A 26,007-nucleotide genomic window follows, 5' to 3' on the forward strand; every position below is an offset into this window, starting at 1 on the left:
TGCTTTTCGCTTTCGCTTTTTCTTTCATTCCCTCTTTTATTGCTCACTTTTTCATTTTTCTCTCTCTCCCATTTGTCCACCATCTATTGATCTCTCCCTACTGAGGGTGCTGTCTTGACTTGGTTCTCTTTGCCTGGAGCCAGAATGGATCCTGTTGAAGAAATAAGATTCAACATGGCCACTTAGTTCCCTAGCCAGTAGTGACATCTTTATAGGTTGTCGAGCAACTGGGCTCGTCTCAGCTTTCGCCTCCTGGCCCCTTGACACATTTCTGTCCGCCTACTGTACAGATGGAGGCCTTTAAAAGAGCAGAAGGGGAGTTAGTTCTCTCTCTCCTAGAGTGTGTTTAGGTGTGTGAAAGGCAACAGTGTGTGTTGGGGCACAAAGAGGGCACTGTAGGGGGAGAGAGGAGTGGTGGGTTTGGAGTCCGCCCCACGCCAGCTCGCTCCTACCGCCTGTGCCCAGGGCGGCTCAGTGTACTATAGACTACACACACCTAGAACATCACAGTATAGTCTAAAAATGATATCTTATTGAGAATCGGAGGAGCCAACGGTTATCTCTGATTTGATTGATTTTAGACATTTTAACCATCTGTCTCCTTCCTCTGCCCAAACCCACACTATTTCCACCCCTTCCTGTTCTCTCGCTCGCTCTCTCACACTCTTTGCTTCTTTCTGACTGAATCTCTCTCTCACTTTGCCTCTCTCACTTTGCCTCTCTCCTCCCTCTCTGTCACCTCTCTACCTCCTCTGCTTCTCCCGCTCTGCATTCCTCTCTCACTCTCTGCCTGTCCCTCGTTCAGCCGTGGCCCCAGTAGTGCCGGAGTTGAGCAGTGACATAGACACCAGTAACTTTGACGAGATTGAGGATGAAAAAGGCGACGTGGAGACCTTTCCCACACCAAAGGCCTTTGTGGGCAACCAGCTGCCATTTGTGGGTTTCACCTACTTCAAGGAAGACCAGTAAGGCTAATTGTTTTCTATCTATACTAAGAGTGAAGTTTGGCATCTATACAGTGTCTGTATATAGTTATATTATTGTTATATTTAGCTTCAGCAAGCTAGCCAATTATCCAGGAATTGGGTTTGGTTTACTACATTTAAATTGGAATGAATTTGAATCTATGTGCTGTATGTTTTAAGTAATTTTTTTTGTTAACGGTCTGTCTTTATTCACTAGGGTATTTGGTTTTTTAAGGTTCTCTGTGCTCTGCAGGAAATGTGCTTAGTCAGCTCGGCCTGTAACTAGAGAGGGATGGAGGGAGGGAGAGGGATAGATGGAGGGAGTGATAGAGGGATGGAGGGAGTGATAGAGGGAGCGAGGGAGGGAGGGAGGGAGAGGGATGGAGGGAGGGAGGGAGAGGGAGGGAGAGGGATGGAGGGAGGGAGGGAGAGGGATGGAGGGAGAGAGGGAGAGGGAGAGGGATGGAGGGAGGGAGGGAGGGAGGGAGGGAGGGAGGGAGGGAGAGTGATGGATGGAGGGAGGGAGAGTGATGGATGGAGGGAGGGAGGGAGAGGGATGGATGGATGGATGGATGGAAGGAGGGAGGGAGGGAGGGAGGGAGGGAGGGAGGGAGGGAGGGAGAGGGATGGAGGGAGGGAGGGAGAGGGAGGGAGGGAGGGAGGGAGGGAGGGGATGGAGGGAGGGAGGGAGGGAGAGGGATGGAGGGAGGGAGAGGGGGAGAGGGATGGAGGGATGGAGGGAGAGATTGTGTTTCATATGTGTAGAACTGTAAAACCGTTTTAAGCCAGTCGTACACTCTGCGTCTGTTCCTGCTTTACACTGCCTCCTTGTTCCAATAGCCCTTCTAGAAAATCCACGCGGATAAAAGTCTGATCTTATGATCACGATCAGTGAATGGGGATTGTAGCGCTGGAGTCTGAAGTGGGTGGGTTCTGGGTTGGGCCGGGATGTGTTATGGGGCGGGACACTGGCATGGAGGTTGGCATGGTGTGGTAGCGCACCTCAGGTAAAGCCAGTTTAAAGACCCATGTCCTCTCTCCTCCCTCTCCCTCCTCCTCTACCAGATTGCTAAGCAGTGTGAATAAAGTGATCTCTGTGGAGGAATCTAAGGACTGTGTGGATAACTGTGAGGAAAAACAGGACAGCATCAAAGGAGAGGTAGGTTGTTGAATCGTTGCATACGTACATGTGTTTGGGTTTGTTTGCTTGTTTTTAAAGCACAGCTGGGAGCAGAGGGGAAGATGTGTACTCAGATGGCCTGAGGTGACATTTGAGTAGCTCTGAAGACTAACCAGTAAAATAGAACATAGACAGACATAATTCTTAGACTGATTGAATAGAACACTCAGACATACTCAGCATGTGTTTGTAAATAGAATCTGGAGTGCCAGAGTGCCCTCTGGGCGTTCTTAAACTTAGAGGGTTGTCAGATTGTCCGTTCGTAAATTCAGAGCGTTTCATTCTCGGAGCATTCAGAGCGCACACTGGACACTCTGGCTGAGGAGTAGGGTTGATCCCAGCGTTCTGGCCTCACAACAGCAGTCAAACACCCAAGCTAACTGGCTAAAGTTGGCTAGCTTACTAGCTACATCCAGACACAAATGAGAGAACGCCTCACTCTGACCATTTTACTCCCCCTAGCAGAGCTGTTTAGGCAGTTTTCATGTTATCCAGAGTGTTGGTGACTGTAACTGTGCTGCTGGCAACAATTTAATTACACTTCTTTGCTGACGTTTACCGATACCGGCCATATTCAACAGGTGTTGAGTGTTTGTCAATTCGTAAGTTACTCTGCGCTCCGGCACATTCAGACGAGAGTTCTCTGAAATAGCCCGAGCGAATTTACGAACGCACCCTCAATTACAGTGCCTTGCGAAAGTATTCGGCCCCCTTGAACTTTGCGACCTTTTGCCACATTTCAGGCTTCAAACATAAAGATATAAAACTGTATTTTTTTGTGAAGAATCAACAACAAGTGGGACACAATCATGAAGTGGAACGACATTTATTGGATATTTAAAACTTTTTTAACAAATCAAAAACTGAAAAATTGGGCGTGCAAAATTATTCAGCCCCTTTACTTTCAGTGCAGCAAACTCTCTCCAGAAGTTCAGTGAGGATCTCTGAATGATCCAATGTTGACCTAAATGACTAATGATGATAAATACAATCCACCTGTGTGTAATCAAGTCTCCGTATAAATGCACCTGCACTGTGATAGTCTCAGAGGTCGGTCAAAAGCGCAGAGAGTATCATGAAGAACAAGGAACACACCAGGCAGGTCCGAGATACTGTTGTGAAGAAGTGTAAAGCCGGATTTGGATACAAAAATATTTCCCAAGCTTTAAACATCCCAAGGAGCACTGTGCAAGCGATAATATTGAAATGGAAGGAGTTTCAGACCACTGCAAATCTACCAAGACCTGGCCGTCCCTCTAAACTTTCAGCTCATACAAGGTGAAGACTGATCAGAGATGCAGCCAAGAGGCCCATGATCACTCTGGATGAACTGCAGAGATCTACAGCTGAGGTGGGAGACTCTGTCCATAGGACAACAATCAGTCGTATATTGCACAAATCTGGCCTTTATGGAAGAGTGGCAAGAAGAAAGCCATTTCTTAAAGATATCCATAAAAAGTGTAGTTTAAAGTTTGCCACAAGCCACCTGGGAGACACACCAAGAAGGTGCTCTGGTCAGATGAAACCAAAATTGAACTTTTTGGCAACAATGCAAAACGTTATGTTTGGCGTAAAAGCAACACAGCTCATCACCCTGAACACACCATCCCCACTGTCAAACATGGTGGTGGCAGCATCATGGTTTGGGCCTGCTTTTCTTCAACAGGGACAGGGAAGATGGTTAAAATTGATGGGAAGATGGATGGAGCCAAATACAGGACCATTCTGGAAGAAAACCTGATGGAGTCTGCAAAAGACCTGAGACTGGGACGGAGATATGTCTTCCAACAAGACAATGATCCAAAACATAAAGCAAAATCTACAATGGAATGGTTCAAAAATAAACATATCCAGGTGATAGAATGGCCAAGTTAAAGTCCAGACCTGAATCCAATCGAGAATCTGTGGAAAGAACTGAAAACTGCTGTTCACAAATGCTCTCCATCCAACCTCACTGAGCTCGAGCTGTTTTGCAAGGAGGAATGGGAAAAAATGTCAGTCTCTCGATGTGCAAAACTGATAGAGACATACCCCAAGCGACTTACAGCTGTAAAAGGTGGCGCTACAAAGTATTAACTTAAGGGGGCTGAATAATTTTGCACGCTCAATTTTTCAGTTTTTGATTTGTTAAAAAAGTTTTAAATATCCAATAAATGTCGTTCCACTTCATGATTGTGTCCCACTTGTTGTTGATTCTTCACAAAAAAATACAGTTTTAAATCTTTATGTTTGAAGCCTGAAATGTGGCAAAAGGTCGCAAAGTTCAAGGGGGCCGAATACTTTCGCAAGGCACTGTATCAGACAGACGCAATAGAATTCTATCTGACAGACATACAACAACTGACAGAACTCAGCGCTGTGTGATTACCAGACAGAACTGTCAGACTGACAGAACTCAGCTCTGTGTGATTACCAGACAGAACTGTCAGACTGACAACTCAGAGCTGTGTGATTACCAGACAGAACTGTCAGACTGGCAGAACTCAGCGCTGTGTGATTACCAGACAGAACGGTCAGACTGACAGAACTCAGCTCTGTGTGATTACCTGACAGAACTTGAGCTGTGTGATTAACAGACAGAACTGTCAGACTGACAGAACTCAGCTCTGTGTGATAACCAGACAGAACTCAGCACTGTGTGATCACCAGACAGAACTGTCAGACTGACAGAACTCAGCTCTGTGTGATTACCAGACAGAACTTGAGCTGTGTGATCACCAGACAGAACTGTCAGACTGACAGAACTCAGCACTGTGTGATTACCTGACAGAACTCAGCGCTGTGTGATTACCAGACAGAACTGACAGAACCCAGAGCTGTGTGATTACCAGACAGAACTGACAGAACCCAGAGCTGTGTGATTACCAGACAGAACTGACAGAACCCAGAGCTGTGTGATTACCAGACAGAACTGTCAGACTGACAGAACTCAGAGCTGTGTGATTACCAGACAGAACTGTCAGACTGACAGAACTCAGCGCTGTGTGATTACCAGACAGAACGGTCAGACTGACAGAACTCAGCTATGTGTGATTACCAGACAGAACTGTCAGACTGACAGAACTCAGAGCTGTGTGATTACCAGACAGAACTGTCAGACTGACAACTCAGAGCTGTGTGATTACCAGACAGAACTGTCAGACTGACAACTCAGAGCTGTGTGATTACCAGACAGAACGGTCAGACTGACAGAACTCAGCTCTGTGTGACTACCAGACAGAACTCAGAGCTGTGTGATTACCAGACAGAACTGTCAGACTGACAGAAATCAGCTCTGTGTGATTACCAGACAGAACTGTCAGACTGACAACTCAGAGCTGTGTGATTACCAGACAGAACTGTCAGACTGACAACTCAGAGCTGTGTGATTACCAGACAGAACTGTCAGACTGACAACTCAGAGCTGTGTGATTACCAGACAGAACTGTCAGACTGACAACTCAGAGCTGTGTGATTACCAGACAGAACTGTCAGACTGACAGAACTCAGCTCTGTGTGATTACCAGACAGAACTGTCAGACTGACAACTCAGAGCTGTGTGATTACCAGACAGAACTGTCAGACTGACAACTCAGAGCTGTGTGATTACCAGACAGAACTGTCAGACTGGCAGAACTCAGCTCTGTGTGATTACCAGACAGAACTGTCAGACTGACAACTCAGCTCTGTGTGATTACCAGACAGAACTGTCAGACTGACAACTCAGAGCTGTGTGATTACCAGACAGAACTGTCAGACTGGCAGAACTCAGCGCTGTGTGATTACCAGACAGAACGGTCAGACTGACAGAACTCAGCTCTGTGTGATTACCTGACAGAACTTGAGCTGTGTGATTAACAGACAGAACTGTCAGACTGACAGAACTCAGCTCTGTGTGATAACCAGACAGAACTCAGCACTGTGTGATCACCAGACAGAACTGTCAGACTGACAGAACTCAGCTCTGTGTGATTACCAGACAGAACTTGAGCTGTGTGATCACCAGACAGAACTGTCAGACTGACAGAACTCAGCACTGTGTGATTACCAGACAGAACTGACAGAACTCAGCGCTGTGTGATTACCAGACAGAACTGACAGAACCCAGAGCTGTGTGATTACCAGACAGAACTGACAGAACCCAGAGCTGTGTGATTACCAGACAGAACTGACAGAACCCAGAGCTGTGTGATTACCAGACAGAACTGTCAGACTGACAGAACTCAGAGCTGTGTGATTACCAGACAGAACTGTCAGACTGACAGAACTCAGCGCTGTGTGATTACCAGACAGAACGGTCAGACTGACAGAACTCAGCTATGTGTGATTACCAGACAGAACTGTCAGACTGACAGAACTCAGAGCTGTGTGATTACCAGACAGAACTGTCAGACTGACAACTCAGAGCTGTGTGATTACCAGACAGAACTGTCAGACTGACAACTCAGAGCTGTGTGATTACCAGACAGAACGGTCAGACTGACAGAACTCAGCTCTGTGTGACTACCAGACAGAACTCAGAGCTGTGTGATTACCAGACAGAACTGTCAGACTGACAGAAATCAGCTCTGTGTGATTACCAGACAGAACTGTCAGACTGACAACTCAGAGCTGTGTGATTACCAGACAGAACTGTCAGACTGACAACTCAGAGCTGTGTGATTACCAGACAGAACTGTCAGACTGACAACTCAGAGCTGTGTGATTACCAGACAGAACGGTCAGACTGACAGAACTCAGCTCTGTGTGACTACCAGACAGAACTCAGCGCTGTGTGATCACCAGACAGAACTGTCAGACTGACAGAACTCAGCACTGTGTGATTACCAGATAGAACTGACAGAACCCAGAGCTGTGTGATTACCAGACAGAACTGACAGAACTCAGAGCTGTGTGATTACAAGACAGAACTGACAGAACTCAGAGCTGTGTGATTACCAGACAGAACTGTCAGACTGACAGAACTCAGCGCTGTGTGATTACCAGACAGAACTGACAGAACCCAGAGCTGTGTGATTACCAGACAGAACTGACAGAATTCAGAGCTGTGTGATTACCAGACAGAACTGTCAGACTGACAACTCAGAGCTGTGTGATTACCAGACAGAACTGTCAGACTGACAGAACTCAGCTCTGTGTGATTACCAGACAGAACTGTCAGACTGACAGAACTCATAGCTGTGTGATTACCAGACAGAACTGTCAGACTGACAGAACTCAGCGCTGTGTGATTACCAGACAGAACTGTCAGACTGACAGAACTCAGCACTGTGTGATTACCAGACAGAACTGACAGAACTCAGCGCTGTGTGATTTCCAGACAGAACTGACAGAACCCAGAGCTGTGTGATTACCAGACAGAACTGACAGAACCCAGAGCTGTGTGATTACTAGACATAACTGTCAGACTGACAGAACTCAGAGCTGTGTGATTACCAGACAGAACTGTCAGACTGACAGAACTCAGCTCTGTGTGATTACCTGACAGAACTGTCAGACTGACAGAACTCAGCTCTGTGTGATTACCAGACAGAACTGTCAGACTGACAGAACTCAGAGCTGTGTGATTACCAGATAGAACTGACAGAACCCAGAGCTGTGTGATTACCAGACAGAACTGACAGAACTCAGAGCTGTGTGATTACCAGACAGAACTGTCAGACCGACAGAACTCAGCTCTGTGTGATTACCAGACATAACTGTCAGACTGACAGAACTCAGAGCTGTGTGATTACCAGACAGAACTGTCAGACTGACAGAACTCAGCACTGTGTGATTACCAGACAGAACTGTCAGACTAACAGAACTCAGTGCTATGTGATTACCAGACAGAACTCAGCTCTGTGTGATTACCAGACCGAACTGACAGAACTCAGTGCTGTGTGATTACCAGACCGAACTGACAGAACTCAGTGCAGTATGATTACCAGACAGAACTCAGCGCTGTGTGATTACCAGACCGAACTGACAGAACTCAGTGCTGTATGATTACCAGACAGAACTCAGCACTGTGTGATTACCAGACAGAACTGACAGACATGTTGATACCTGAGTGTATGAGCTCCATCTGGTGAGCTCCATGTTAGTGTGCGTACCTGTTAACTTTCCTTCCCTGTCTTCTTCAGTCAGATCAGCTGCAGAAGAAGCTCCATTGTCTTGAGGAGCAGCTCAACCATGAGATGCAGGCCAAAGACCATCTGGAAAACAAATACAAGTAGGGCTCACCTCAGAACACACACACACACACACACACACACACACACACACTTACTTACTCCCACATGTTCCTCTCTCCCCAGGACTACCACTAGTAATCTAGAGAAGCTGGTTAAAGAACTGGAGGAAGAGGTGAGACTGGGTGATGTGCAGTATGTAGAGTTGTTCAGTAATGTTTTGGCACATCACACATGAACCCTTCCCTGTCCCTGTAGATGAGCAGCAGGCAGAGAGTGGAGTCTTCTCTGAGGCAGCTGGAGAGAGAGAGGGCCCTGCTGCAGTACCAGAGTGCAGAGAACCTCCGCAAAGTGGAGCTGGAGGCTGACAGGAAACGCTGCCTGGAGAACGACCGTAAGCCCAGGCTGTGTGACGCATACACATGGAACCATAGAAGTAGAATCCATTGAACAGATCTCCCCATTCAAGGGTTAGCAGGGTTTCCCAAACTATGTCCTCGGGACCCGACGGGGGGCACGGTTTGTTTTTTTGCCCTAACGCTACACAGCTAATTCAAATGATCAAAGCTTGATGATTACTTGATTATTTTAATCAGTTGTGCTAGTGCAAAAAAATAAGTCTGCACCCTCTGAGGTCCCAAGGACAGAGTTTGGGAAACCTGGGTTAGAGGTACCAAGCCCTTTCAATGGATGCTACGCCTATGTATGGAACATTATCTAATTATCTCAACATTATGTCAATGAAACAGTTGCTGAATCCCAAATCGATCCCCGGCCCCTACTGCCCGGCCCCTACTGCCCGGCCCCTACTGCCCAGCCCTTACTGCCCAGCCCCTATTGCCCAGCCACTCCTTTACATCTGAGAGGATTGGCTAGGTGGAAGCAACACCGTGACATCATTCTCCACCCAGCCAATCAGAAGGCAATGTGAATCGATTTACCATAATGCTTAGATCTGTCCAATCCTCTCAGATCTATAGTGCCTAGGGTGTAAGGGCTAGGGGGGTTGATTTGGAATTCAGCAATTAAGTTAGGATTTTGTCCCTACACACACTCCAGTTACCTTTACCTTTACAGGAAGAGTAGCGTCTGCCTCGGGGTTCCATAATAAATCCTCCTGGCCATCTATTATGTCACCTGTACACGTTCACACTCTCCTAAACACAGATACACTGATTGATCTGTCCACCTGATTGTCCTTGTCTAGTGAACAGCCTGCGGGACCAGCTGGAAGAGCTGAAGAGGAGGAACCAGACCTCTCAGATGTCCAGTGACAAGAACATCCACCTGCAGAGACAGGTGAGGCAGAACAGTCCATCTCTCTACCTACCTTCTCTGTTGCGCTCTCGCTCACTCGACACCAATTCTGCACTCCTGAATTGACTAATAAAGATAAAACTCCAACCACCCCACCACCACATCTCTTCCTTCTCAGCTGGATGAGGCGACAGCCGTGCTGGCAGAGGAGCAGGAGGCTGCGGGGCGTCTGCGGAGGAGCCAGGTGGAGGCCCAGAAGCATGCCCAGGCCCTGGAGCTCAGCCTCAGGGAGCTGGTGGACAAGTGCACCCAGCTGGAGAACGCCAAGATGGGCCTGGAGCAGCAGCTGATGGGCCTTCAGGCCGACCTGGAGGCTGAGAGGAGGGACCGCTGTCTGGGGACAGAGATTATAGTTGACCTGCAGGGTGAGTTTGCACATTTGTAACCATTCCATTGGTTCCATATTGACATGAGTGCCAGAGGGGCAGGGTTTGCACTTTAGGAACCATTTCATTAGTTATATTGTGCCAGGGAAGCTCAACCAAGCACAGCTAGGACCCAGGTCTGCCTGAGAGTACGTCACTCTTACAGAGACCCTGTGTTTTGGAAACTTTGGGACATTGGTCATTGCGTCCATTCAGGATCATTGCATCCATTCAGTTCAGACAGGACAGTTTGGAACAGGCAAGTCATGTTGTTTGCTGTGATGTCTCATAGTTTTCCCTCTTTCAAAGTCTCCACTTGGGTGGAGTCAGGAGCAACAAGGAAAATAAACATTGATGTTATTTTTACACATTAAAGAAGGGAATGAGTGAATACAGGTAGATGATGTAATGTCTCCTAGTACTCTGTGTGAAGCCTTGACTGAACCCGTGTGTGTTCTCCTTAGCTTGATGCCCTCATCGATATCTCTACCTCTATACTAATGTGTCTCTCTCTACCTCTATACTAATGTGTCTCTACCTCTATACTAATGTGTCTCTACCTCTATACTAATGTGTCTCTACCTCTATACTAATGTGTCTCTACCTCTATACTAATGTGTCTCTACCTCTATACTAATGTGTCTCTCTCTACCTCTATACTAATGTGTCTCTCTCTACCTCTATACTAATGTGTCTCTACCTCTATACTAATGTGTCTCTCTCTACCTCTATACTAATGTGTCTCTCTCTACCTCTATACTAATGTCTCTACTTCTTTTTCCCTTTCTGTTTTCCACACTCTCATTCTCCATCTTATTTTCTCTCTGTCAGGACATATCCAGGGTCTGGAAGAGGAGGTGAAGCAGGTGAAGGGTTCTCTCTCTGGAACACAGACAGAGAAGAGGCAGCTTCAGCAGAGACTCACTGACATGGAGAAGGTAAGAGGCCTGGGTGGTGTTCATTAGACACCAAATGGAAGAAAATGGACTAAAACAAGTGTGCCATGATGAACACAACCCTCCACCCCACTGGTAAGACTTAATGTAGATGGCACTCGGGCTCCATGGGAATTTCCCAAGCCCAAATCGACCTCTCGCCCCCCCCCCCCCCCCCCTTCTTGTGGAGATCAGATGATTGGATAGGTATGAGCAACGTGATAAAAATGTCCCTGTCAGAGAGGGAGAAATATCTTCTATTTCTTTAATCATCTCAAGTCCTCTCAGGTCTCTCTTTGTTCTGTGGATGTACACAGATTACAGCCACAAATAAACAAACACACAGCTGACCTTTGACCTCTGGTTGGGCCCATTAGGAGAAGAGCAATCAGGAGATTGACCTGACGTTCAAGCTCAAGTCGTTGCAACAGAGTTTTGACGTAGAGGAGGCCGAGCACAAGGCCACCAAGACACGCCTTGCTGACAAGAACCAGGTCTATAAGTCCATTGAGGAGGCCAAGTCTGAGGCCCTGAAAGGTGAGAGGGAGGAAGAAAAAGGAGAGGTGATTGGGGGAAATGGGATACCTAGTCAGTTGTACAACAGAATGCCTTCAACTGAAATGTGTCTTCAGCATTTAACCCAACCCCTCTGAATCAGAGAGGTGCGAGGGGCTGCCTTAATCGACATCCGTGTCTTTCGGCGCCCGGGGAACAGTGGGTTAACTGCCTTGCTCAGGGGCAGAACTACAGATTTTTACCTTGTCAGCTCAGGGATTCGATCCAGCAACCTGGGATGGATAGAAATGGAGCATATTAGAGAAAAATGTATGTGGGGGGAAAAAGAGAGGTCAAGAAACTACTGAGTCAATAATGACCGTTTGGATAAAGGTGTTGGCTAATGGACCACATTATACAATTGTCTATTATTCTAATAGTTATGGTAGCATTGTCTCCTTGTGTTTTTTCAGGGATGGAGCGGACGCTGCAGGAGGAGCGGAGCTCCAAGCTGCAGTTGGAGTCCAGACTGCTGCAGCTGGAGAAGGAACACTCCATGCTGGACTGTGACTACAAGCAGGCCCAGCACAAAGTGGATGAGCTGAACACGCACAAGGACAAACTCGCAGAGGAGGTGTGTGTTTCTGTGTGTGTGTCTGTACTTGCCCTGTGTGTGTGTACATACCTTGTGTGTGTGTGTTTGTGTGTGTGTAAGGAGTTGAATGTGTGTAAAGATTGTGTTTCGTGGAGACTTCTCTCTGTTTCATCAGCTGCAAACATACAGGAACCAGCCAAAATAAAAGGAAAACCAACATAGTGTTTTAATAGGGTTTTGGACCACTATGAGCCAGAACATCTTCAATGCACCTTGGCATAGATTCTACAAGTGTCTGGACATCTATTGGAGGAATGCTCCCTTCTTCCACAAGAAATTCCACCATTTGGTGTTTTGTTGTTGGTGATGGAAAACGCTGTCTCACTCGCCACTCCAGATTCCCCCATAAGTTTATATTTTTTTCACCTTTATCTAACCAGGTAGGCTAGTTGAGAACAAGTTCTCATTTACAATTGCGACCTGGCCAAGATAAAGCAAAGCAGTTCGACACATACAATAACAACACAGAGTTACACATGGAGTAAAGCAAACATACAGTCAATAATACAGTATAAACAAGTATATATACGATGTGAGCAAATGAGGTGAGATAAGGGAGGTAAAGGCAAAAAAAAGGCCATGGTGGCGAAGTAAATACAATATAGCAAGTAAAACACTGGAATGGTAGATTTGCAGTGGAAGAATGTGCAAAGTAGAAATAAAAATAATGGGGTGCAAAGGAGCAAAATAAATAAATAAGATAAAATAAATACAGTAGAGAAAGAGGTAGTTGTTTGGGCTAAATTATAGGTGGGCTATGTGTTCTATTGGGTTGAGATCATGGCATATGGTTTACATCGTTTTCGTGCTCATCAAAGCATTCAGTGACCACTCGTGCCCTGTGGATGGGGGCATTGTCATCCTATGGGGACATAGCCATAGCAACCAAAATAATGGCCTGCCCAGCATTTTTATACATGACCCTAAGCATGATGGGATGTTAATTGCTTCATGAACTCGGGAACCTCACCTGTGTGGAAGCACTGGCTTTCAGTATACTTTGTATCCCTCAGTTACTTATTTTGGCAGTTAGCTGTAAGTCTTGGTGCTCTCTTTACCCTGACTAACCTCGCCATCTTGCTCTCTCTCTCCCTCTTTATTTTTCTCTCTCACCTCCCCCTCCCTCCTTCCACCTCTAGGTGAAGAACCTGAGCCTGGGCATGGAGCAGGAGGAGCAGAAGCGCAGGCTGAGCCAGAACGACCTGAAGGCCCAGACCCAGCAGGTGACCGCCCTGCGGTCCTCAGAGAAGCAGCTGAAGCAGGAGCTCAACCACCTGCTAGACATGAAGCAGAGCCTGGAGAAACAGAACCATGAGCTACGCAGGTAGAGGGGGATACACACACACACACACGGGCGGCTGGCTTGGACATTTTTTTTATTTTATTTTTTTTTTCACCTTTATTTAACCAGGTAGGCAAGTTGAGAACACGTTTAAGTGTGTGAGAGAGAGGATGTGATGACCAATGGATGTTAGATATCATGTCTGTCTTTCCCATGCCCTAAGTGGTGGGAGTTGTGTATGTCAGTTGTTTCAGATTGACATGTGATTTGACATGGTAGTGATTGACAGTGATTTTGCCCAATCACAGGGAGAGACAGGAGGCTGAAGGACAGCTGAAGGAGTTGAAGGACCAGCTGGAGGCAGAGCAGTATTTCACGGTACTGTTGATTTCTAGACACTCCCAATGTGTGGAAAGACTGGGTTGTAGAATTCGGGCAATTTTCCCAAAATTCCCAGGTTTTCCAGAAATCCTGGTTGGAATACTCCTGGGTATTTTGGGAAAGTTAATTTTGCACCCCTAAGAAAGACTATTAGCTCTTTTCTGTCTATTCATTCTGCTTACTAGTGTAGTGTTTTGTCCCAAATGGCACGCTATCCCCTATGTAGTGCACTACTTTTTATTTTCATTTTTTTATTTCACCTTTATTTAACCAGGTAGGCTAGTTGAGAACAAGTTCTCATTTGCAATTGCGACGTGGCCAAGATAAAGCGTAGCAATTCGACACATACAGCAACAGAGTTACACATGGAATAAACAAAACATACAGTAGAACAAAAGAAAACAACAAGGATATATGCAGTGAGTGCAAATGAGGTAAGTTAAGGAAATAAATAGGCCATGGTGGCGAAGTAATTACAATATAGCAATTAAACACTGGAATGGGAGATCGGCAGAAGATGAATGTGCAGGTAGAGATACTGGGGTGCAAACGAGCAAAATAAATAAATACCAGTATGGGGATGAGGTAGGTAGATAGATGGGCTGTTTACAGATGGGCTATGTACAGCTGCAGTGATCTGTAAGCTGCTCTGACAGCTGGTGCTTAAAGCTAGTGAGAGAGATGTGAGTCTCCAGCTTCAGAGATTTTTGCAATTCGTTCCAGTCATGGGCAGCAGAGGACTGGAAGGAAAGACGGCCAAAGGAGGAATTGGTTTCAGGGGTGACCAGTGAGATGTAGCACGCGCTCCAGCAGGTATGAGTGGGTGCTGCTATGGTGACCAGTGAGCTGAGATAAGGCGGGGCTTTACCTAGCAGAGACTTGAAGATAACCTGTAGCCAGTGGGTTTGGTGACGAGTATGAAGCGGGGCCAACCAACGAGCGTACAGGTCACAATGGTGGGTAGTATATGGGGCTTTGGTGACAAAACGGATGGCACTGTGATAGACTGCATCCAGCTTGTTGAGTAGAGTGTTGGAGGCTATTTTATAGATGACATCGCCGAAGTCGAGGATCGGTAGGATGGTCAGTTTTATGAGGGTATGTTTGGCAGCATGAGTGAAGGATGCTTTGTTGCGATATAGGAAGCCGATTCTAGATTTAATTTTGGATTGGAGATGCTTAATGTGAGTCTGGAAGGAGAGTTTACAGTCTAACCAGACACCCAGGTATTTGTAGTTGTCCACGTATTCTAAGTCAGAGCCGTCCAGAGTAGTGATGCTGGACGGGCGAGCAGGTGCGGGCAGTGATCGATTGAATAGCATGCATTTAGTTTTACTTGCGTTTAAGAGCAGTTGGAGGCCACGGAAGGAGAGTTGTATGGCATTGAAGCTCAGATCCCAGATCCCTATGGACCCTGGTCAAAAGTAGTGCACTATATATGGAATATGATGACATTTGGGACGTCCCATAGTTTTTGTGTGTTGACCGTTTCCTCTGTACCAGACCCTGTACAAGACCCAGAACCGGGAGCTGAAGGAGGAGTGTGATGAGAGGAACAAGCTGTATAAAGACATTCAGCAGAGACTGGAGGAGTACCAGGAAGAAAGGTACTGGAACATTAGGATCCAACCAGAAACTGTTCCTTGACACTAAGATTGCAACATTCTGGTAACTTTTCCCCAAATTCCCATGTTTTCCAGAAATCTTACAGTAATCTTACAACCAGGATTTCTGGAAACTTTGGGGAAAGTTAACGGAATTTTGTAACCCTACCTGACACTATTTGTTCACAATACTGAGCCAAGCCAAACTGAGCCGAGCTGTACTGCACTGGCCTGGTTACGTATCTACTGTAGGTGCTGGACTGAACCATTTTGAAAGGAAAATGTCATCTTGACCCTCTGAGCACCTCTAACAAACTGTTGAAGATTAGAGTCATGAGCACACACTTAGTCTCTCTAGGACTGTAGTCTGTCCCTGAAAGATGATCTGTAGCCTAACGTCAACATGCATTCCACCCTTATCACTCAGTCAATTGCGAGATGATAGCCTGACAATACTGCAGGTAATATGATCAGCGTGTTACCTAACCTCCAGTCTACAGGTGACGTGCCATCAATCACCATATCACCAACACAATAAGCTTTGAGCGTCTGACAAAATGACGCAAGATTTTAGTTCTGAGTTAACCGAGATTAACAGGCACTGTAAAGTCACACAGACAGACTTTTAACGTGTAAATTCCTGTAACAGCAAGCCCGTAAGACTGTGGGTAAGTGTTTCATAGAAATGGCTATGGAGCTCATTGATTGGCCTGAACATAACGTTTACTGACTTTGAGAGATTAATGTAGGCCTTGGTCGTGTGAATGCCCTGACAAACATGACACTAATGTCATCTGTTCCTCTTTCCCATATTGTAGTGTAAAAAAATCCCACAAACACTGATTTTCCTGGTATTACGGGATTTCCTTTCCGGGCTTCCAGTGACTGCTCTGATATACAGTACTGGACTAGATTAGGTTTCATTAACTTTATTTTCCCATACAGTAGTGTGAGAATTTCCCCACATTCCTAGTTTCCAGGGGTCTCTGGCGGCCATAACAGTACTGGGCACAGATTTGGTCTCATTAACATTTCCCAGGTTATAGTGTCCAATTCCCCAATGTTCCCACATTCCCTGATATTCCGGATCGTCTTTCCCTCAGGGATTCCCTGGCGGCCCAGCTGGAGGTGAGCCTGACCAAGGCGGACTCGGAGCAGCTGGCGCGCTCCATCGCCGAAGAGCAGTACTCTGACCTAGAGAAGGAGAAGATCATGAAGGAACTGGAAGTGAAGGATATGACGGCCAGACACAGGCAGGAGCTAGGAGACAAGGAGGCTACCATCGGCTCGGTGAGAGGGGGAGATAGAGAGGGGGGCATAGAGAAAGGGAAGGAGAGGGAGTGAGAGGAGACATGATGGCAGGAGCTAGTAGACAACAGGGAGGGAGGGGATAGAGAGAGACAGAGGGAGGAAGAGAGATTGAGAGGGAAGGAGGAAGAGAGACTGCCAGAGAGTGGACGGAAGAGAGACTGACAGAGAGGGGGGATGAGAGGGAGGAAGAGAGAATGACACAGAGAGGGAGGAAGAGAGACTGACACAGAGAGGGGGGGGAGAGACTGACAGAGGGAGGAAGAGAGAGATACCGAGAGTGATACCGAGACATGAATTCAATCAATCAGTTAAGAATATTGTCAAAGAAGCTAGTTTTCTGAAGCTAAGTTTCACTAGCTAGGTTTCTGAAGCTAACTTTCACTAGCTAGGTTTCTGAAGCTAGGTTTCACTAGCTAGGTTTCTGAAGCTAGGTTTCACTAGCTAGGTTTCTGAAGCTAGGTTTCACTAGCTAGGTTTCTGAAGCTAGGTTTCACTAGCTAGGTTTCTGAAGCTAGGTTTCTGAAGCTAGGTTTCTGAAGCTAGGTTTCACTAGCTAGGTTTCACTAGCTAGGTTTCACTAGCTAGGTTTCACTAGCTAGGTTTCTGAAGCTAGGTTTCTGAAGCTAGGTTTCTGAAGCTAGGTTTCTGAAGCTAGGTTTCTGAAGCTAGGTTTCTGAAGCTAGGTTTCACTAGCTAGGTTTCTGAAGCTAGGTTTCTGAAGCTAGGTTTCACTAGCTAGGTTTCTGAAGCTAGGTTTCTGAAGCTAGGTTTCACTAGCTAGGTTTCACTAGCTAGGTTTCTGAAGCTAGGTTTATGGAGCTAGTTTTCACTAGCTAGGTTTATGAAGCTAGGTTTCTGAAGCTAGGTTTCACTAGCCAGATTTCTGAAGCTAGGTTTCTGAAGCTAGGTTTCTGAAGCTAGGTTTCTGAAGCTAGGTTTCACTAGCTAGATTTCACTAGCTAGGTTTCTGAAGCTAGGTTTCTGAAGCAAGGTTTCGGTTTCACTAGCTAGGTTTCACTAGCTAGGTTTCTGAAGCTAGGTTTCTGAAGCCACGTTTCTGAAGCTAGGTTTCTGAAGCCAAGTTTCACTAGCTAGGTTTCTGAAGCCAAGTTTCACTAGCTAGGTTTCTGAAGCCAAGTTTCACTAGCTAGGTTTCACTAGCTAGGTTTCACTAGCTAGGTTTCTGAAGCTAGGTTTCACTAGCTAGGTTTCTGAAGCTAGGTTTCTGAAGCTAGGTTTCTGAAGCTAGGTTTCTGAAGCTAGGTTTCTGAAGCTAGGTTTCACTAGCTAGGTTTCACTAGCTAGGTTTCTGAAGCTAGGTTTCTGAAGCTAGGTTTCTGAAGCTAGGTTTCACTAGCTAGGTTTCTGAAGCTAGGTTTCTGAAGCTAGGTTTCTGAAGCTAGGTTTCACTAGCTAGGTTTCTGAAGCTAGGTTTCTGAAGCTAGATTTCTGAAGCTAGGTTTCACTAGCTAGGTTTCACTAGCTAGGTTTCACTAGCTAGGTTTCACTAGCTAGGTTTCTGAAGCTAGGTTTCTGAAGCTAGGTTTCACTAGCTAGGTTTCTGAAGCAAGGTTTCGGTTTCACTAGCTAGGTTTCACTAGCTAGGTTTCTGAAGCTAGGTTTCTGAAGCCACGTTTCTGAAGCTAGGTTTCTGAAGCCACGTTTCTGAAGCTAGGTTTCTGAAGCCAAGTTTCACTAGCTAGGTTTCTGAAGCCAAGTTTCACTAGCTAGGTTTCTGAAGCTAGGTTTCACTAGCTAGGTTTCTGAAGCTAGGTTTCACTAGCTAGGTTTCACTAGCTAGGTTTCTGAAGCTAGGTTTCATTAGCTAGGTTTCGGTTTCACTAGCTAGGTTTCACTAGCTAGGTTTCTGAAGTTAGGTTTCTGAAGCCAAGTTTCACTAGCTAGGTTTCTGAAGCCAAGTTTCACTAGCTAGGTTTCACTAGCTAGGTTTCTGAAGCTAGGTTTCACTAGCTAGGTTTCACTAGCTAGGTTTCTGAAGCTAGGTTTATGGAGCTAGGTTTCACTAGCTAGGTTTCTGAAGCTAGGTTTCACTAGCTAGGTTTCTGAAGCTAGGTTTCACTAGCCAGATTTCTGAAGCTAGGTTTCTGAAGCTAGGTTTCTGAAGCTAGGTTTCTGAAGCTAGGTTTCACTAGCTAGGTTTCACTAGCTAGGTTTCTGAAGCAAGGTTTCGGTTTCACTAGCTAGGTTTCACTAGCTAGGTTTCTGAAGCTAGGTTTCTGAAGCCACGTTTCTGAAGCTAGGTTTCTGAAGCCACGTTTCTGAAGCTAGGTTTCTGAAGCCAAGTTTCACTAGCTAGGTTTCTGAAGCCAAGTTTCACTAGCTAGGTTTCTGAAGCCAAGTTTCACTAGCTAGGTTTCTGAAGCTAGGTTTCTGAAGCTAGGTTTCTGAAGCTAGGTTTCTGAAGCTAGGTTTCACTAGCTAGGTTTCACTAGCTAGGTTTCTGAAGCTAGGTTTCTGAAGCTAGGTTTCTGAAGCTAGGTTTCACTAGCTAGGTTTCTGAAGCTAGGTTTCTGAAGCTAGGTTTCTGAAGCTAGGTTTCTGAAGCTAGGTTTCACTAGCTAGGTTTCACTAGCTAGGTTTCTGAAGCTAGGTTTCTGAAGCTAGGTTTCTGAAGCTAGGTTTCTGAAGCTAGGTTTCACTAGCTAGGTTTCTGAAGCTAGGTTTCACTAGCTAGGTTTCTGAAGCTAGGTTTCTGAAGCTAGGTTTCTGAAGCTAGGTTTCACTAGCTAGGTTTCTGAAGCTAGGTTTCTGAAGCTAGGTTTCTGAAGCTAGGTTTCACTAGCTAGGTTTCACTAGCTAGGTTTCTGAAGCTAGGTTTCTGAAGCTAGGTTTCTGAAGCTAGGTTTCACTAGCTAGGTTTCTGAAGCAAGGTTTCGGTTTCACTAGCTAGGTTTCACTAGCTAGGTTTCTGAAGCTAGGTTTCTGAAGCCACGTTTCTGAAGCTAGGTTTCTGAAGCCACGTTTCTGAAGCTAGGTTTCTGAAGCCAAGTTTCACTAGCTAGGTTTCTGAAGCCAAGTTTCACTAGCTAGGTTTCTGAAGCTAGGTTTCACTAGCTAGGTTTCACTAGCTAGGTTTCTGAAGCTAGGTTTCATTAGCTAGGTTTCGGTTTCACTAGCTAGGTTTCACTAGCTAGGTTTCTGAAGCTAGGTTTCTGAAGCCAAGTTTCACTAGCTAGGTTTCTGAAGCCAAGTTTCACTAGCTAGGTTTCTGAAGCCAAGTTTCACTAGCTAGGTTTCTGAAGCAAGGTTTCTGAAGCTAGGTTTCACTAGCTAGGTTTCTGAAGCCAGGTTTCACTAGCTAGGTTTCTGAAGCCAGGTTTCACTAGCTAGGTTTCTGAAGCTAGGCATCCATCCAATAGCCAACTGTTTTTCATGCAAATATTCTAAAATCTGCATAAAAAATTCTCGCATTACTCATTTTACAGACACAAAAAGATCCCAATTTGTCTTGCGTATTTTGATTTTGCTGACATTTGGAAAGTTTACTGGAAAATTTGCTTTTTCCATCAGGCTTGTTGTGACATTTTTTTATCCGGCATGTACTGTACTCGCATGAAAAGACCACACACACACAGTACTTGGAGTGTCTGTAACGCCGACCTGTCCTCTGCTGTCTCCTACAGCTGGAGGAGTCCAACCGCACCCTGACAGTGGACGTGGCCAACCTGGCCAATGAGAAGGAGGAGCTCAATAACCAACTGAAGGAGATGCAGCAACGTGAGTCACGCCTCTCATTGTCTAGACCCCTTGTGCTCTGAGCCCCGGTTCACAGTGGCCAGAATGTAACAGAGATGTTGTGAGAATGTTTGGTATTGGTTTGGTGATGCTGTGTGTTGTCCAAAACATTCCAGGGGTGTTGTGAGAATGTTTGGTATTGGTTTGGTGATGCTGTGTGTTGTCCAAAACATTCCAGAGGTGTTATGAGAATGTTTAGTATTGGTTTGGTGATGCTGTGTGTTGTCCAAAACATTCCAAAGGTGTTATGAGAATGTTTAGTATTGGTTTGGTGATGCTGTGTGTTGTCCAAAACATTCCAGGGGTGTTGTGAGAATGTTTGGGATTGGTTTGGTGATGCTGTGTGTTGTCCAAAACATTCCAGAGTGTTGTGAGAATGTTTGGTATTGGTTTGGTCCACAGAGCTGCAGAAGGCCAGAGAGGAGGAGAGACAAATTAATTGTGTGAAGATGTCCTTTGAGAAGCAGCTGCAGACGGAGAGAACGCTCAAGATTCAGGTGACAGACTGGGCGGATGAGACTGGGCGGATGAGACTGGGCGGATGAGACTGGGCGGATGAGTGTCACGTGTGAACTAGCTGGATAGTGAGCGCTAGCAGCCATCTTGCGGTGACATCACCTGCCCTGAGACCTGTAGTAGCGTCACCCTAACCCTACTAAGACGATGTCTGTGTCTGAAGTCTATCTTGTCTACTACTTACTAAAACGACATCTTCACATTTTAGTCATTTAGCAGACGATCTTATCCAGAGTAGTAAGTTAAATACTGTGTACTAATAGTACTACATACTATTTAGAATGTACTGTTTAGTAAAAACAGATGAGGTACACAACAAATATCAACATACTAGGCTCATCCATACTGAGAATGCGCAATTACATTGATTGATTCCCGCCAATAGTTCATTTGGGTACAGCTCGTCATATCTGATTATCAGCTGTTCTTCCTCAATAGTGTGCAGTGAATTATACTAGATGGAAATGAGTATATGACATCCTGGCATTTAAAGCATCGTCTTTCCCAAAATGTCACTTTCTATAAAATGTTATATTTTCACATACCCCAAATGCTTACTATTTAGACAGCAAGTATAGGTATTTGAACACTGCCCATGTTATTGGTAGGGTAATGGTTAGCATAAAACGCTAGCACCTGGAATACAAATGATGGTTGTGTTCATGTCCTGGGTTCAGCAGGACAGCGACAGAACTCCAATGTTACATAGTATGCATCTATTTGTTGATTTAATATATAGGGTCAGATGCCTAGTTCCGGACTAAAAAGCATACTCAATACAGAATCTCCATTACATGTGTGTGTTTTGTTCCAGGACTAGGCTGAATCGTGTGTCAGAGAAACCAGCCCATAACGCATTTTTCATTGAGAATATATATTGCAGTGTGCTGTCCATTACCATAATATATTGTGGACTGTATATGTACATGCCCACCAGGCGATCAACAAGCTGGCCGAGATCATGAACCGCAGGGAGACGTTGCGAACGGGTCACAACCGCGACGACACGCTGGACGTGCGCAGGAAGGAGAAGGAGAACAGGAAGCTGCAGCTGGAGCTGAGGTCAGAGAAGGAGAAACTCAACTCCACCATCATCAAGTACCAGAAAGAGATCAACGACATGCAGGCGGTCAGTCTAAAACACAACCTTATACTAACCATCTCACAACCACTTTAACAGGCAGTCAGTCAGTACAACCAAAGCACAACCTTATACTAACCATCACACAACCACTTGAACAGGCAGTCAGTCAATACAACCAAACCACAACCTTATACTAACCATCACACAACCACTTTAACAGGCAGTCAGTCAGTACAACCAAAGCACAACCTTATACTAACCATCACACATCCTCTTTAACAGGCAGTCAGTCAGTCCAACCAAAACACAACCTTATACTAACCATCACACATCCTCTTTAACAGGCAGTCAGTCAGTCCAACCAAAACACAACCTTATACTAACCATCACACATCCTCTTTAACAGGCAGTCAGTCAGTCCAACCAAAACACAACCTTATACTAACCATCACACATCCTCTTTAATAGGCAGTCAGTCAGTCCAACCAAAACACAACCTTATACTAACCATCACACATCCTCTTTAACAGGCAGTCAGTCAGTCCAACCAAAACACAACCTTATACTAACCATCACACATCCTCTTTAACAGGCAGTCAGTCAGTCCAACCTAGTGCTGAGCGATTTAACCAACGTTTCGTAATTTGACCAATGTTTTTTTGTTTGTTTTGTGAGTCCAACGCAGCATTTGTCGAAAGAGAATTCAAGTCAAGAACTTTATGGGGGACGCTGAGCTGAAGGCAATTGTAGTTTTCATTAAGCCAAATATTCAATCTACGTGGCAGTTAACTAAAATGAACATAATCTGACTATTTTTTCCGTCTCGGACAAGAGACAAATGTCCAAAATAAATCCAATGGGTGAACTTTGAACTTAAGCTTGTCGCCTGCCTTCCTGCCTTTGGTACAACGACTCCCATTGTTAAGGTGGAAACATGAGCATCTAGTCATTATATACAGATCAATTCAATTCAATTCAAGGGCTTTATTGGCATGGGAAACATGTGTTAACATTGCCAAAGCAAGTGAGGTAGATAATATATAAAGTGAAATAAACAATAAAAATTAACAGTAAACATTACACATGCAGAAGTTTCAAAACAATAAAGACATTACAAATATATATAGTGTTTTAACAATGTACAAATGGTTAAAGGACACAATATAATATAAATAAGCATAAATATGGGTTGTATTTACAATGGTTTGTTCTTCACTGGTTGCCCTTTTCTCGTGGCAACAGGTCACAAATCTTGCTGCTGTGATGGCACAGATCTCTGGACAGATACACTTTTACGCCTGCAACATTAGGTTAGATGCACACAAATGAGGGAGGAATGTACACAACACAACAACGAGGAGGGCAGAGACCGTTTGTGAAAGTACGTCTTATCTACTTTGGAAAAACTAGTCATGATTTTGTCAGACAGCTCTGCGGCATGCTTAGGCAGGCAATCTAAATAGGATGACTGAAGGCAGTACAGTATGGGGAACACAGAGATAACTGGCTGGCTGACTGCTACTGTCTGAGCAGCGATGAGATGATGACTGAAGGCAGTACAGTATGGGGAACACAGAGATAACTGGCTGGCTGACTGCTACTGTCTGAGCAGCGATGAGATGATGACTGAAGGCAGTACAGTATGGGGAACACAGAGATAACTGGCTGGCTGACTGCTACTGTCTGAGCAGCGATGAGATGATGACTGAAGGCAGTACAGTATGGGGAACACAGAGATAACTGGCTGGCTGACTGCTACTGTCTGAGCAGCGATGAGATGATGACTGAAGGCAGTACAGTATGGGGAACACAGAGATAACTGGCTGGCTGACTGCTACTGTCTGAGCAGCGATGAGATGATGACTGAAGGCAGTACAGTATGGGGAACACAGAGATAACTGGCTGGCTGACTGCTACTGTCTGAGCAGCGATGAGATGATGACTGAGGAATGAAAAAGAATCAAGTTGTTAATATAGTAATATACACAACTGAACTGTTTTATTATTTCATAGTCATTTCCTATTTTTCTACTGATGTCTACTCAATGTGGACCTGAGAGACGATGGAATATTTTCAATGTTTTGGCAATTGAATGTTCACTATTTGTGTCTTTGGAATTTCCATTACAAAGCTCTAAAGTCATTGTCATGTCATTATTTTAAATGCATTTAATGTTAAAAAAATATATTGAAATCGAAAACCGTGATACTTTTTTAATAACGGAAACCACCTCAAAAAGCACTTATCGCTCAGCACTAGTCCGACCAAAACACAATCACAATGTTAAACTCAGCATCACACAACCACTTGCTGCTGTGAACATTTCACTGTGAGAGCATCTCACATGTTTTTGTTGTTGTTGTTGTTATTATTACTAGGTAGTGCTGTGGGGAATGAGGCCAGTTGGCTGTAATGACCTCCCACAAATACATCGATATGAAGACACCAGTAAATCCAACCTAACTGACATTCTTTCTGCTAAATTCAAAAGTGTGTGTGTATTTCCACCTCCAGGTGATATCAGACGAGAGCCAGGTGCACATTGAGCTGCAGATGGCCTTGGACAGTAAGGACAGTGACATTGAGCAGCTGCGCTGTCAGCTGACCTCTCTGAGCATCACCTCCATGGACTCCACTAGTTTCAGCAGTGGTAACGACCTGGACATGGACGACAGCGGTTACCCAGGTAACAACACTTTCAACACCCCTCACTTTAGCACCCGAGTCAAAACGACCGAGCACCCGAGTCAAAACACTGAGCACGTAGTAATTTAACACTAATTGTTAGTCAATCCTTCCCCCATCTCTGTGCTGTCTCTTTCCACAGTATTTCTTCTCCTCTATCCTCCCCTATCTCTCTGTCTCAGCACAATGTCCCTCACACGTTTATTTCCCCCCGTCACTCCTCTATGGCCTTTCCCACCCCTTGTTTCACTATTCCTAAACCTCTGCTTTAAGATACACCTGTTATTCCTTATTCCTGCCTGTTTTCCCTTCCTCCTTTTTCTCTATCTCTCTCTCTGTTGTGGCTGCGTAGTGCACATCACTCACTCCCAGACCTCTGAGTCCATGTCCTTCCACTACCAGCGCACGCAGAAATCTGTCAGCGTTGCCACTCGGCCCTCCTTCAGAGTATCTCACCCTCTCTTTGAGGATGAGGAGGAGGAGGAGTATGAAGGAAATGATGGGCAGTTAGAACATGGCTGCCAACCTTTGGCCCTCACCTATGAGCAGCCGCCCCCAGAGCCTGACTGCAGTGGTGCAGGTGAACCCGCATGCTGGTTCAAAGTTCAAACACAATGCAGCTAGTCGCCAAAAATACGCACCTTCTCTCTCCCGCCTCGGCTGTCTGTCTAACACTACTGACAGTGGCTTTACTCAGCTGTGTGTCTAACACTACTGACAGTGGCTTTACAGTGCTACTAATACTGCCTGGTGTTTTGCAGCTGTGTGCGGAAAGTCGCAGCCTAACATTTTGTGGCCCCTGTTAACCTTGAGTTGACTCAAACTATAGTATGAGGACTGTCCAGACTTTGTTTGTCTTTTGGAATGGATCCAGTGTAGGGATCCTGAGCTGTATCTGAAATGGCCCCCTATTCCTTATATAATGCACTTCTTTGACCCATAATGAGTGCACGACATATGGGGTGTCTTTTCGAAGCAGCCCTGCTTTGTTTCAAGCACAATTAGTAGATGATACCAAAATACAATTGCAAGGAAGTCATGTAAAAAAAATTATAGAGATAAATGAATTGGCTAAAGGGCATAATATGATGCACGCAACGTGTTTGCATTGACAACAGGGGTTTGCCGTGTGGATTGGCTCCTAACCTCCGCTACTTCTCTGCAGTATGGAATATACTGGAATAGTGTATTGCTCTTATTTGCTAATGTAATTCCCTTTTCCCTTATGCAAAACAGATACCAGGCTGGAGGGCTGGCTGTCACTTCCTGCCAAGAATACCAAGAGGTTTGGATGGGATAGAAAGGTATGCTGCTCCCTCTGGC

General features: G+C 45.4%; 1 protein-coding gene across 8 annotated transcripts in view; it reads left to right on the top strand.

Annotated features, from left to right (window-relative positions):
• The window catches only part of LOC139414956 (rho-associated protein kinase 2-like), a 67,024-nt gene that overhangs the window by 35,090 nt on the left and 5,927 nt on the right, over positions 1 to 26,007 (top strand). For 7 of the 8 annotated variants that reach the window (XR_011634920.1, XR_011634919.1, XR_011634921.1 and 4 more), the window contains exons 9-28: positions 806 to 965; positions 2,031 to 2,124; positions 8,250 to 8,338; positions 8,424 to 8,472; positions 8,556 to 8,691; positions 9,505 to 9,596; positions 9,733 to 9,979; positions 10,811 to 10,917; positions 11,292 to 11,451; positions 11,883 to 12,043; positions 13,204 to 13,388; positions 13,655 to 13,724; positions 15,231 to 15,334; positions 16,435 to 16,621; positions 20,287 to 20,380; positions 20,801 to 20,895; positions 21,852 to 22,043; positions 24,514 to 24,685; positions 25,037 to 25,264; positions 25,921 to 25,988. Coding sequence is in view for 5 of the 8 variants with exons in the window: in XM_071162613.1 (XP_071018714.1) it covers positions 806 to 965; positions 2,031 to 2,124; positions 8,250 to 8,338; positions 8,424 to 8,472; positions 8,556 to 8,691; positions 9,505 to 9,596; positions 9,733 to 9,979; positions 10,811 to 10,917; positions 11,292 to 11,451; positions 11,883 to 12,043; positions 13,204 to 13,388; positions 13,655 to 13,724; positions 15,231 to 15,334; positions 16,435 to 16,621; positions 20,287 to 20,380; positions 20,801 to 20,895; positions 21,852 to 22,043; positions 24,514 to 24,685; positions 25,037 to 25,264; positions 25,921 to 25,988 (2,690 nt within the window). In the remaining 3 variants the exon portion in view is untranslated. The remainder of the gene's footprint in view (positions 1 to 805; positions 966 to 2,030; positions 2,125 to 8,249; positions 8,339 to 8,423; positions 8,473 to 8,555; positions 8,692 to 9,504; positions 9,597 to 9,732; positions 9,980 to 10,810; positions 10,918 to 11,291; positions 11,452 to 11,882; positions 12,044 to 13,203; positions 13,389 to 13,654; positions 13,725 to 15,230; positions 15,335 to 16,434; positions 16,622 to 20,286; positions 20,381 to 20,800; positions 20,896 to 21,851; positions 22,044 to 24,513; positions 24,686 to 25,036; positions 25,265 to 25,920; positions 25,989 to 26,007) is intronic. The other variant, XM_071162617.1, reaches the window with a different exon arrangement.

The sequence above is a fragment of the Oncorhynchus clarkii genome, chromosome 8, assembly GCF_045791955.1.
Source record: "Oncorhynchus clarkii lewisi isolate Uvic-CL-2024 chromosome 8, UVic_Ocla_1.0, whole genome shotgun sequence".
NCBI classification, from domain to species: Eukaryota; Metazoa; Chordata; class Actinopteri; order Salmoniformes; family Salmonidae; genus Oncorhynchus; species Oncorhynchus clarkii.